At 39.6% G+C, this 14,390-nt stretch overlaps 1 protein-coding gene across 1 annotated transcript in view; it reads left to right on the top strand.

Moving 5' to 3' along the window:
* rngtt (RNA guanylyltransferase and 5'-phosphatase) overlaps positions 1 to 14,390 on the top strand; it is a 101,981-nt gene that overhangs the window by 77,187 nt on the left and 10,404 nt on the right. The window contains exons 13-14 of the mRNA XM_073493477.1: positions 7,047 to 7,147; positions 13,045 to 13,111. Of these exons, the coding sequence (XP_073349578.1) occupies positions 7,047 to 7,147; positions 13,045 to 13,111 (168 nt within the window). The remainder of the gene's footprint in view (positions 1 to 7,046; positions 7,148 to 13,044; positions 13,112 to 14,390) is intronic.

Genomic DNA, 14,390 nt, shown 5'->3' with positions numbered 1-14,390 from the left:
ATGAAATCCAAACACACTGGTATGAGAAATTGTATTTGATAAACACACAAGTAGTGCTTCATTTAAAAACTCCAAAAAGACCTTCGATACACTTCTCTCAGTGTAGGTGAGATTTTGATGGGCCAGTTGTTTAATAGCGACAGACAGGAGCTCCGCTATTAAAACTCAAGTAATTATTTTGTTATTTTGTTTATTATTCAAGTAGCTTGATGTTTACTTGATCAGTTGTTTTAATTCCTAATGTTGCCATCAAACAGTTTTCTACTGGAAAACTTCCAACATATTTAAACATTATTAAAGGTGCACCATCTTCGGTAAGACATTTTAATCAAAAGAGAAGGATCTTCACTGACTGATTTTTGTACGCCTAAACAAACTAAATAAATAAATTCTCTTTGCTTTCATGACTGAATGAACTGAATAAACAAACTGACCTTAAAGGACAACACAATTTCATACTGTTTTACTTTATTTATATGTGGCGGACCCTGCCACCTTTCTAGCTTCAAACAGTGTTCTTGTTTATTTAATTTTGCAAAAATAAATATTTTTGAGTTTGTATTATTACCTCGTTAACACTTGAAATATTAAAATTGAGTTTAAATTTCTTCTCCAAAACTACATAGTGCCCCTTTCATGATTAACCGACAATCAGTTGTTAAGGCAGCAAACTATTAATTAAAGAACATTTAACATTTGCATCCCTAAATGCCCTTATGTCAATGATTTATGGTTGAAAAGATGCAAAACTAATTACATTCTCACTAGCCTCAGTTGCACTGTGTGCTTATTGCAATGCTAAGTTGCTAAATCTGCATGGCAACATGTTCATCTTTATATCTGCTGAACATCAGAGAGCGGTTAGCGTGGCTGTAGACTGTTGTGACACTTTCTGCCCCAAACACATGTGCTGTATTAATCAAGCAGATATACCAGCTCGTGTGTCTTTCTGTGTGAGTGTCTCTCCCTGTTACATATGCATCTAAGCGAGGATCAGGCAAATAATGGGGGGAGACATGTTAACAGAGGTTGATTATGTATTCAGAAGGATTTACTGAGGTCACGCTCTGTGCGGCTGTCAGTTTTATGTGGACAAGTCCTTGCCTCTGAAAAGGTGTAAACACAGTGCAGAAGGGATTTACAAGGAAGACTGTAGCGAGAAAAGAAATATGTAGCCGTGTATGTGACTAAAATCTAGGGTACAATAACAGATAACTATAGTTTGAACAAATAGTGGACGGATGTTGTGATCCGTGTCCATCAGACTACAGCTGTAGAATCATTGAAGGGCTAAAGAGCTATAGTTTGTTCCTACCAGCCACAATACACTTATCGTGTTTAACTGATGCCATTAATGGTTTAATTAATATAGTATCCCTAAAGTTTCCAGGTTTCTAGAGGAACTTAATGTCTCATTCAGGCTTGTGTGAACGTTGTTGGTGTGTTTTCTGTGTCCAATTTGAGCTATTTTGAAAATGTACTTGCTCGTGGAAGTTATAAAGTCTTAGCTAGCAGTTTTGTGGACTACTTCGAGTTTTTTATCTCTGTCACCAAAAAGGTTTAGTCGAAGTGGGAAGAGAAAACTTGCAGAGTCAGCCGGGCTGTGCTTGCACAGCTGAACTGCTGGTGATGCCTGTAGTTATGTCGTGTCGGTTTTTTCTAAAGCTGACACAATTTATAAGAGTTCGTTATAGTCAGAACTCTTAAACAAGAGATAAGAAGATGGAGTTCAAAATATTTTAGAAGTAAGGAGAAAGCAAATATAAGTTGCTGAGAGAGTTAGACAAAAGTTGCCAGTGAAAGTAATGGAGAGCAGGATGGAGAAGAGTTCACCCAGAATACAGAAATACACTTTGTATTCTCACTTACTCAACAGTTTTCACTTGAACAACTTCATATAGAAGAAATAGTCCGCATGGAAACATCACCTGACTGTGAGGTGTGTGTATTATCCCGAGTGACGGGGACAATATTTCTAAATAAACACAGCTTGTTTTTTTTTAAATATTATTTTTAATGGTTAAGCAGCACAACAACAACAACATTCTGTTCACATGCTTTGAGGATAACTTCGCCCAAAAAATGCAAATTCAGTCATTATCTACTTGGCCTCATACCGTTGGAAACTCAGGTGAAGTCTACAAAACATTTTTGGAGCTTCACAGCAAAACAACTGTGTAGATGGGGACTGTTTTTAAAACGTGAAACCTAAAATGGCTCCATACAGCTCGTCCAGCGTAATCCAAGTCTCTGAAAACCTCAAGATCCCAAATTGATTCCAAAAGATTTTATTAACACCCTTTTTAAGACGAATGTTTCACTGTAGCTACTAAACTAAAAGCGTTAGCTCGGCACCCTGTCTGAAGTAGCTGTACGAGCTCGAGCTGGCGTCAAGGGTGTAAATATTTTATATAATATTAAATAATTTATTGCTGTTGTTTTTTAACGTTTTATAACAAGTCCCCATCTACCTCAGTTGTTTAGGAGTATACAGCAACGCTGTTTTGCTGTGAGCCTCCAGAAATGTTTTGTGGACTACAAAACTTCAGCCGACTTTCCATCGGCATGGGGGTGAGTAGGTAATGACTGAATTTTAATTTTTTTGGTGAACTTATCCTTTAAAACAGGGCAGCAATAGAAGTTTTAAGAAGTGGCTAACTGTTCATTAAAACTCCAAATGCAGCTTTAAGACGCTTTTTGAGTGTGAAAAGTCTTTAATTAGTAAGAAGAGGAGAGGAGCTGTTCAAAGTTGGTTTTCTTTATTCACTTGTGTTTGTGTTTGCAAGTATACATTCATAGCAGAGGCAGAATAATTATTTTAAATTAACTCCTACAAAGGTCTAGAATTGGAAATTAGGGTTAGGTTTTTATTTGGTGAGTTATAGATAATTTTTTGGCTGAAGAGTTTTATCAGACTTTGCACCCCAGTGTGCGGTGGTTGTAGAGTTATCTTTTACCCGAGCGTTGTTCTTTACGAAGACCGTTCATATAATTGATTTGTTAAAAAGTAATTAAAGTGATTTGTTCTGGCATCTATGCTCTGCTTTTAAAAAATTGAGGAAGCCAGCACAGCCGCACATTTGCTTTCACACTGTGCATCTCCCTCCGTTTTTCTTCCCCTCAGCCTCTAAATTTCTAACTTGAAACAGCAGGCAATTTATAAGCAATGCAACATCATTACATGAAAATGAATTTGATAGATGAGAGATGTGTTCCCGACTGCAAGGTCGGGTTTGGAGGTCTGTTTTGCACCTCAATAATGAAGCTCTTGTTTTGTTTGTGAAGTCACTTTATTGGCAAGGCTAACAATAGTAATGAGAGTGAGAGTGCAACTGGCGGCACTTTTCATTTAGGAATGAATTTGAAGGACGCTCATTTATATAATCTGCAGTCTGATTGGGCTTTCATGGTGCTGTTGCTATGGTTCTGCTGGCTTGGATTCATTTAAAACATATTTCGGTCGGGTTGAGCATGCAAGTTAGAAACGAGCCTCAACATATCCTCAGGGTCGCGGATATTCTGGGGTGGACTGTTTTTTTTATTGAGTAGCAAAGTAGTGCTGTTAATGTTATACAATAGTGAAGATATACATCAACCAAACTGTTTTGCCTGTGGTGGAAGAAACATTCAGAAGTAGGAGAATTTTTTCAACTCTCAAAAGAACACTTAGGAGGGGATTCCACACACGTGATGGCTCGGTTTGACTCGACACGTCAGCCTAGCGTGGCAGGCATTTGCATTTCCCTATCAACAGGGCTACCTGCTTAAAGTTGTGCCTTTTAAAGGAGGCACGCTTTTTAGTTTTTTTTCCTTTCCTTCAGTGTGTTATATAGGTCCATCCTCCTGCATGTAAAAAGTCTTGAAAGTTAAAAAGCCCAAAGTACGCACCAACGGGAGCTCCTCTTTCCCACAGAAAACACTGCTCCTGAAACGCCTCGTCAGTAGTCCGCCTTTAATTCCGTGACTTTGTGACATTGCGCTGTGTCACCATGTCACACATTTGCATAATTTATGTCCAGCAGCTAGTTCGGCAGCCCGCTTGGGCTCCGGAGAGTGTCCATACCAGGCATGGCAAGGGACAAGTTGACGTGATAATAGAAATGCAAATAAGCATGGCTAGGGTTGACTCCAAATTTGGAGATAAAGTAACTAAACTCTTATTCATACTGCTGTAGGAGCTAATCACTAGACGCATGTGTATGTTTCATTTTCTCATTAGAGCTGCATAAGTGGAATAAATCATTTCACAAGAGGTTATTTTGATGTCTGTGCAGCATAGCATAACTAACTGCATTGAAGAATGTTCCTTTCCTCACCCACGTTTTCAGAAGAAAAGATGTACTCAGTCAAGCTCTTTCAAAAGAGACATGCCCTCCTTTCCTGCTCTCCAGCTAACGACGGTGAATAGCCTTTGTGGAGTGTGCTGGTTTCAAAGGCACACGAAGGCCGCCTCCTACACGGAGAGCTCCGCTGCGGACAAAGCAGAAGGACACCCCACACTCCCATTCCATCAGCTTTACACCAGGGACAGCAAAGTCAGGTTATTATTACCCAACTTAATCAGTACATTTAATTCCAACCAAAATCACATTGGGCATCGCCTTGTCTTGGTCAAAAATAATGTTTCTTATGCCTCCGCGATGGCCATTATGTCTTCGGCTTGTCCATCCGTACCAACAGATGGACGCCATAACTCAGGAACAGAAGGAGAAATTCTGAGTGTATTTCATTTTTGGTTGAATACTGAATTGGTGGGCAGTTGTCGCTCAGAGGGTAGGGCTGCGTGTGGATACTAAACCCGAAATTGCTTCCAAAGGCATCGCCATAGGTGTGTGAGTGTGTGTGAATGGTTACTTTTCCTTATGAGCAGGTGGCACTTTGCATGGTAGCCTCTGTCACCGATGTTTGAATGTGTATGTGAATTGGTGAATGCTGGCTTGTGTTGTAAAGCACTTTGAGCTGTCGGTTAGACTAGAAAACTGCTATAAACACTAAATGCAGTCCATTTACTAATCTTCGGTGCCCACCTTGAAACTGTGATGATTGTACTGTATAGATCTTTTTTTCTGTGGGTGAATGCTGGCTCGTGTTGTAAAGCTCTTTGGGCGGTCAGTAAGACTAGAAAAATGCTATATAAATGTAGTCCATTTACTGACTTGATACCATTGTGATTGTATAGATAATCTGTGCTGCCAGGTTGTAGATTGTGTAGTGTGTGTGTGTGTGTGTGTGTGTGTGTGTGTGTGTGTGTGTGTGTGTGAGAGTGTGTGTGAGAGTGTGTGTGAGAGAAGCTTCTTTGCAGCAACATTCATATTAGGAGCATTGTACTCCACCACCAGCTCTTGGTTTTGCTGATATCAGGCTTCAGATGATTTTATTTTCACCATGTGACAAAGCTATTTATCAGTCCACTGTAAAAAATAGTCCCTCAACAAAGACAGAAATAATTCTTTGGAATCATAAACGTCAATATATTGATAACCTTTTTGAAAAAATTCACTCGGCCCTCTCCACAAAAAAAATTCAACAAAAACTGTGCACTCCCAAATCTCCAGTCAATCCAGGAAAATATTTAGTCCAAAACATAGTCTTGCATCCATCAATGGTCATCGTGTATTTTCCTAACTCAAGTTTCTGTTTGAATATCATTGGGATCTGGATACCAAGATGGCGGTTGCGGCCTTAGCTTTTAATTGACGCCCTATTTCAGCCCACATAGCCAATGACTTTTCCTGTTGAAAGAAGGACCCAGCCTCTTTTTTTCCCTCTATAGACTGAGCCAATTGCAGCTCATGAGTGGCGCTCTGTATAGCCAATCAAATTTTGAAAAAGCTCATATATGACTTAAAGTTTTATGTGCGTTTCCTGTAAAATAGGCAGTTTTTCAACCAAAGGACTTGTCTTTGACTATTTTATAGGTATATAGGCCTTTAGACAGGGTCAGACAACACAGTATACAACTCCTATGGTTTCAAGCATACAAAGCCCATTGCATTCTGCAGTGGCACTGAACTTTGACATCAGATGTAAAATGTAGGCAGCAGAATCGTACAACATGAGAATATATTCTTGGTACTGGGCTTGACCCTGAAATGACTAAAAAACATTTGAAATCTTGTCATGCTGCAAAATTTTCATGCAATTCAGCAGGTCCAACAGCTTGCCAAACTCAGACACCAGGCCTTGTGTGGAGGAGTAGAGTAGATTTTCTGACAAGTAGCGGTATGTTTCTCTCTGCAGATCATGATTTAAAGTTATTTTTTTAAAGTCCTGCCATGGGGCCACACGTGGGTGGGGCCAGGAACCCCTTATTTGGTCCTGAGCTATGACAGCGCAGGTTCTCCTGAGGAATCCTGTCTCCTTTTCAACACATTCCCTTGGAGTAGACTTCTGTTACCGGGCAACCTGACAGTGACGGAGTCTGATCATCTGTTCCCGCCTCCACCCATCATGCCTTTACATTTCTCATGTTCCTGTGGACCTGTTTCATGTCCTCTGAAATGTCAGGCATGCATAAATAATCAAAGTGTGTTGTGTGGTTGTGTCATATGTTGCTGCACATTCAAACGCAGTAGTGATGTGAAAACTGCAATCAAGTTGAATCATAATTTGTCATCCTGCAATCTGTTTACAAATCTATTATTGTGCTCCTTCCGTTAAATCGTCTATTTATAATCATTTCATTTCAAATGTGGAGCTATTGAGCTAATTCTTTAATTAGCTCTTTTTTTGTTTGCATTTCATGACGTTGTGGATACCCAGAGACCAATTTTTAAATTAAGATCAATTAATTTTCATGTCTTGCTGCTCTAGATAGTTAGATACCAACAGTGTATCATAATGGAGCCTAATTTGTATGAGGATCATTATCTGTGACTGTTGCTTAAAAATTCTACTCAGCTCGCAAATTACTCAGCCATCTGCAGAGTTATGGGTTGACAAAAATGAACAACTGCTCCCTTGTTCCGTGAAAGCAGCTTTGATATGTATTCATCCCCAGCAAATCTTCCACATTACTCATTTCTCGGGATTGGGTGTCCCCGCAGAGATACAAGGCCGGGAGGTGTGATGACATCCTCAAGTGGAAGCCCCCCAATCTGAACTCTGTGGACTTTCGCCTCAAGATCACCAAAGTCGGAGGAGAAGGGTAAGTCATTGTTGCCAGGGAAACGTTCTGCCTGATGAATGTAATAGCACCTATGATTTTGTGACACACTGGAGCACTCACAGACACAAACATGTCGAGTTGCTGTGTTTGTCGGTGTCAAAAGCATGCTCTGAATCAAAGAAATCCAACAAATTGCTTTGATGTTAATCTTTTCTTTTCAGTCCCATCTATCCTTTCTGCCTCTGGGTTCAGTTCCTCCTACAGTAACGTCGTCATAGTGTGCAAAAGTTCATTCCTTTCACCGTAATTGCTTTCGAGCTATTTTGTCTCTAATCCCTGAAGTGTTATGTTTGGTTTGTATGACTTATACAAAAAACACGAAAAACACTACTGCCCTTCCCTTTTTCTTAGACTCTATGCTTATTATCCTCTGCAACATAAATTATTCAGACCCACTGGTGCTGATCCTCGCCCTCACCCTGGTAAACATTAGAACTCTGCAGAAAACCAATCCTATTCTTGAAAAGACAATTGACTCCTGCAGGTTATTACAGCCCCTGGATATGTATGTGTCTCAGATATGAATTAGAAACTAGTTGTGCTAAAGTCCGATGCAGTACATTTTAAAACTGATTAATAAAAAGAAAACCACTTTGTGTCCAATGTGAAAAAATCCAACTTTTAGCCATGCTTGTGTTGTGGCTCTTGGGATTGCAGTGAACATCTGTCAGTTGGTCATTTTGGTCCTAATCTAACATTGCTAGACCAGATCTCCACAGCGATTCCCCGCAAAAGAAATATGATATTTTTTGCACAGACATTTGTCGTCCACCGAGGATGACTCCTGTTATTGTTAGTATTTTCTATAGCGTCACCAGCTGGTAACAACTTTTGAATTGCCATGAAATTTGGAACAGTTAATGGTCTCCAGAGCCTGAATCATAGTAACTCTTTTCCTCTAGAACAACCAGCAGCTTAAAGTACATTTTTCACTTATTTTGTGAAATATAGCAGCAAATATTGAATGGACTTTCAGCCATTTTTTCCCAGAGCAAGAATCCTAAAGATGTTGATGATCCTTTTATTTTTTCCATCTCACAATGCAGCTGGCAGGACTGAAGACTCATATTCTTGCTTTTTTTTCTGTGTGGACAGCACAATGCACATTTCTTTGCTTTGTGTGCTTTTTTCTCCAGCTCAGTGTGTGAGTATTGTCTGAGTGAAGGCAAACAGACCAAAAGCAGTGAGAATTCTGGTCATGCTGCCTTTCCCTCTGAGAGCCAGGTGACCTTAGTGACTGTCCCAGCTTTGTAGCCATGAGCCTGCAACCAATCACCAACAACAGACTGAGAGGAGCACAGCAGGGCACAGCCACTCATTCTACTCCAAAGCCGGCCAGCAGGCCAGCTAGTCAGCATCTTGACTCCTCCCTGTGTGTGGGAGGACACAGACGAATACTGTTGCCGTTTGAAAATGTTCAGATAATTCCCCAAAAGATGAATTTTGCTGGCAGAGGAGCACTCAACAGACCTCTCTGTCTTGGTGTAGGTATTCAGATCTCTCTTTGGTTGCTGTCTGAGAGGGAGAGAGTGTGTGAGAGAGAGATGGACAGACATCTAAGAAGGTAACAACTGTTTATTCATCAGCCCACACAGTCAATCCTTGAGCACATCTTTGTGTGCCACTGAGGCATAAAGCCTTGCAAGTTTTATTACCTTCACTGAGAGCGAGCACAGAGGCAGACGGTGCTTATTGTACAGCAGGAAGACTGGAGAAAATGGAGAGCTGAAGCATCCCTGAGCCACTCCCAGTTGTGGAATTGAACAGTCTTGAGTGTATCATATAGATAGCTTGAATTACGGATAATTTGAGCCAGCATTCTTTCTGAAGAGGTCATGACTAATGGTAATGTCATCATTCATTAGCTGTGTCGTGAGTTTGAAGAGCCAGAAAATGAAAATGGTACTATCTGACTGGTTTGGATTGGCTCTCTAGAGGCCAGCTTCCAGGCATCTTGTTACTGGTTTCTCTCCTCTGTTGACTCAAATGTCATTACACCATCCCAATCCATATTTTGTGCAAAGGATCCCCAGGCAAGTTGAGTAAACAACATGTGATAGATGCTTTTCAGTTTTTAATTCTTGACTGCATCGCCATGGGTGACATTGACATTCAAACCATCACGGACACTTCATGTTGTCGTAAGTGTGATTTTAGCTAAAATACTTCTTCAGAGTTGATCGTAAGATGCACAGTTGACGTTTTTTAGAGGCTGCAGAAGAGGATTTGTGTAAGAAACTAGCAGTGTAATTCAGAGAAAGTGGATGTGAAATGTCAGGAGAGCCTCTGCTCGCAGCGTTTCAGATGTCAGCACAAACATTAAAGATCCGGCAGAACACACACAGTGCCTGTCTTTAGACTCTGAACCCCGTGAATGGATTTCTCTGTGCGGATACAAAGATTTCTGGAATTGGTGCCCGGATGACCCGGCTGTCTACAGTTGGCACGTTATCACAGGGAGAGTATAGCCTGAACTCCAGCATGCACATATCATGGAATTTAATGTCTAACTGCTCCACTGTTAAATTCACACTTGGCCTGTGTTCACAGTATAAATTATTATTCATGATATCCGTATTAATTTGCAGCATGTCCTAATCGCTACTCCCAGTCAGCATATTTTGAGAATGGTGTTGGCAATATTTTGTATTTCTGTTATTGTCAACAAATCCATTGAAAGATGACACCCAGCAATGTATTTGTCAAAAAACACAAACAGTATACAGTAAAATTTCCATAAAACTCAATGACAAGCACCAGATCAGTCAGGAAAAAAAAGACAGGAGCTAGAAACAGTGTTTCAGACAGAGGGGGAAGACAGTGCTGCAGTATGAGAAAACCAATGTGTTTTTTAAACATTAATGCATGTGAACCTATTCTAGCAGTCGCCCAAAATACAACTGAAAATGAGCATAATATGTCTCCTTTGATGCTTCAACTTGTTTTTAAAATGATCCCATCCATGATCCATTTTGATCTGTGTGTAGGAAGTAAATCATTTTGATCCCCCGAATACATACAAAAGTTTTCTTCAGACACATCCAGTGTCACTGAGCCAGAAACCCTGAGAGGTACCACCATACTTTACGACTTGTTTACCTCTTGTTAACCCAAACCCATTTGTCCACCTTATTTTTTATAAAAGAAGTGAGGTGATGTCCTAAAACTGCAGGGCACTGTAGATTTTAGCAAACTGTACACGTGAATATGGTGCTGGAAATCCTTAAAGCGCTTGAATTTACATTTTGGGTGAACTATTCCTTTAACATCATCAAGACAGTACGTGTGGCATCTCTAGAAAAAACACATTTCCCATGTTGAAGGTAATAATACACAAGCAGTATCAGGCTTGGCTACACAGGCAATAACCGTTAGATACAATTAATTGATAGTTTTTCTTTTCATGGCATTTGTTTGATAACAGAAATATAGAATACAGATAAAAGAGAAGAAAAGTACAGCCTTGGCTCTGATAATACCTCAAGTGTATTATATTGAGGCAGTGAGTTGATATATAACACACATTTGTCATATTTTACTGTCTTCCTCCAGCCCAGGTCATAAAGGATTTTTATGTTTGAGACGAAGCACCTTGGCCAACTCTTTGTTTCTTGCACCATACAAGGTTGTTTTTCCAGGGTTTTTTGCTTCTATGGATTTATAAATAATTTGACATATTGTTCCAGCTGTTAGGTAATACAGGTCTGATTTCATGCTGTTCGAAGGCTGCAGTGACATTTAACAGCATCTCGATTGCTTTAACAAAAACCTTGTGTTGGAGTCTATTTTTATCGGTATTGTTATGGTATCTCCCTTTTTTTTTTTATTCATCTGAAATTAAATAATAAAAGAAGTGAAGTTCGAGTGACACAGCAGGAGTCTCAACACAAGTCTATTTTTCTGAGTTACTTACATATTCTCTCATCTGTTTTCTCACCTATTCCATTCCCTTTGGTAAAGTCTCATTTATCTTAGTGATGTTTTAGATAACATGTCTCATGATCGGTACGATTTCCTTGTTGTTGCATTCGACACACAACACACTAGACTATTAATAGAACCAATGCTAGAGTGGACATGTCCATCACTACATGGCTATTTGGCTCTCCTAATGTCTACTGCTGCTTCCTTCCTGCTCGTGCTAGCTATCATTACACAGGAGGGGGCTCGGGTGGATGGAAACATGGTCTCTTCAAATCTCTGAATGGGGTGCATGAGACTACATAAATGCACTGTTGTTTAGCCATCACTTTCGCCCCATAGCCCCCTTTATTTCCGTTCTAAAAATGTTTAACTAATATAAAACCAGTACCAGTGGTCGTGTATGCATGGTACACATAGCGGCAGACATAGTGTCTGGAAATAACAAAGGGCACATGGGGGTGTTTTTGGTGGAGGGAGGTAAAGAGCAGTGTGTGATTAAGACATCTGTTGGGCGTGATCTCCGGGATGAGACACAAATACTGCACAGGCACATGCTCAGGGTACTGAGAGACATACACGAGACTGTGGTACCACAAGGATTGTACAAAGTCTTAAAAGTTTGGAAATGTTATGGGGATATGTAAAAACGTTATGTTTTCAAAGTTAGTAATAATGATTTGATAATACCCCTTAAAAAATGCCTGATTTTCAACATAATCTAGTGTTTCATCCACACAATGATTGCTGTGGTTATGAAGGAATACTGTAAAAAAGAGAAATTTTCAGTTGAGACCTGATGGGAAAGGCTTCACGAGTCTACGGATTTAATGACTTGAGACTCAATTTGAACTTGGTATTTAAAGACTTGTGACTTGACTATACATGAGACATGATGACTTAAATGACTTGTCTGTGTTTATTTTGTTTTCAGTTTAGATAAAAATTGTCAATATTGTCAGTGATGTCAGTAAGGTACTTGTACTTCCATTTATTAATATTGTGGTATTTCCATTTTCTGCTAATTTATACTTCCGTTCCAGTACATTGTGAAAGTAAATATTATATATTTTTCTGTCTACATTTTTTGATAACTTTTATTACCAGTTAGTTCAGAGAAGTTACTGCAGATCGCATGCAGCATCGGAGCCGAAGCATCACATTTTTAAGTTAATTTTAGCGTCGATTGGATTTTTTTTTTTTTTTTTAAAACACTGATAATTGTACTTTTGATACTTAAGTACATTACATATCAGACACTTAAGGCCTTTTACTCGAGTACTATTTCCATGGGTGACTTTCACTTTTGCCAAATAAATGTTTTAGCACGATTTCACTGATTTTATGACGGGTGCTACTGCCTTGTCTTGTCTCTTAATAAAGACTGAATAGTTCAGGTGTAAGACTTAAGTGTCGATGGGGTGGAAATGTGCCCTGACTTAGGACTTGACTTGCTTTAACTAAGAACTCGACTGAACTCGAGTTGACCTGACACATTCTGTGGCTTGACTTGACTTGCCCAAGGAAAAATGACTCGGGACTTGCTTGAGAATTGAACTAAATAACTTGAGTCTGCTTGAAAGTGCTTGAAAGTTCTTACTCTTAAAAAGCTGTATGAACCCTCGGCACATATAAACACTAATATAGTCTAAATAAACTGTGCTCACAGTGCTGTGAAATGCCTGCGACTGTGTTCAATCGCTATATATATGCTCCACATGATTATTATTGACTCTGAATGTGCTCATACTGTTTAGGTTTAGGAGTTTAGAAACATCAAGCTTCACAGAGAGACAGAAGGGCTCAGAGAGGTGTAATCTCACATCACTGCTGTTCTGTTACTAGCTGGAAAATGAATGCTGCGTAGTGATTTCTTTGCACCGTTGTCACCACTCAAATACTCTCTGAGGCTGAGGGTGTTGTGGGTGTTAACCATGATCTTTTTGTCTTTCTAGGCTGCTTCCACAGACTGTCGGCTTGCTCTACGTCGGCAACTATGACAGGCCCTTTGCAAATATGAAGGTGAGAAAATAAATGTGTTGTCTTGTTGAATTCCTCCCCTCTTGCCAACAAGTCAAAGGCCCCCTGTGCTCTTTCAGCTTCCCTTTAGCATAACAAGATTTAGCTTTGTTGCAAGGATAAGGCTGCGTGTGTAGCTGCCAAGAATAAACTGTTTTTTTATCTTCATCTGTTGCAGTGTGACATGAAGAATTCATTGCTGTTCAGTTTAGTTGTTTCACTCACCATAACCCAAAAAGTGGCTAACTAAGCTATTATAAGAAACAGATTGTCCCTGTTTTAACCTTTTTTTTTAGCTTCCTTGTTTTCTAATCTACTCCTGTTTAATTTAATGTTAATGCAAACCTAACACACACACAGTTACTTATTGTCTTGATACACTCAGAATATGTGCACAATAGTTCATCAGTGCAACAACACACTCCCCACACTGTTGATCTTCATAACAGTCATCATTTGCTAATTAACATCAGTTGCTTCTACACTGTTGTCACTGAAACTCAACACTTCCTGCACAGATGTTTGTTCCAGCTTCTCTGCTTTTTTGTGTTATTGTCAGAAATAACAAGCTGTTTGCTGATATTTTATAGACCAATGATTTATCAATAAAACATGAAAATAATCCACAGATTATTTAGTATTGAAAATAACTGTTAGCCGCAGCCTTACTTTTACTGTTATCTGACCATGTTTAGTTGTGGTATGTTTGGTCTGTGATAATGCTCAACTGTGAGAGAGATATTTGACAGCTGCACTTAACTTCATGAGATTCATTTTCCTGTTGTCTGTTTGAACAAAGCGTTGTTCTGTTTGGCATCGCACTCAGCATCATCAGACCTTTGAACCCACAGTAACACGGACTCAAGTCAAGTGCACTCCACAATAACAAGCTTCTCACCTCTGTGAATCTGTTATAGGAATTCACTCGTCTGAAGTGGAGCACAGGTTGAGGAGCAACATGACAGAATTATTACATTTGTTCTCCTGTTTCTATTTTGATGTAGATTTCTATAATGCTATTACACTATGTGTAAATTTGCCACTTGGACTAAATTCGACTAAATTGACTGAAACTCTTGGTATGTGTAGGCCTCCCATTAGTCACAGTCATGGTTCAGAAACCCAGTAAATGAATGGTTCCTTTCCCTCTGGTATTGTGGTAGTTCCCATGTATCAGCCCTGGGCTCTGTAACTGAACAAGATAAGAGTCTGTGTTTCCTACTCGGTCTCTAAGCTCCTCTGTGGGAGACTGAACAAAAGCAGCAGCCCTGGGGTCATCTAC

The sequence above is a fragment of the Pagrus major genome, chromosome 22 (assembly GCF_040436345.1).
Source record: "Pagrus major chromosome 22, Pma_NU_1.0".
In the NCBI taxonomy this organism is placed as follows: domain Eukaryota; kingdom Metazoa; phylum Chordata; class Actinopteri; order Spariformes; family Sparidae; genus Pagrus; species Pagrus major.
This window is presented reverse-complemented; position numbering and strand designations above follow the sequence as displayed.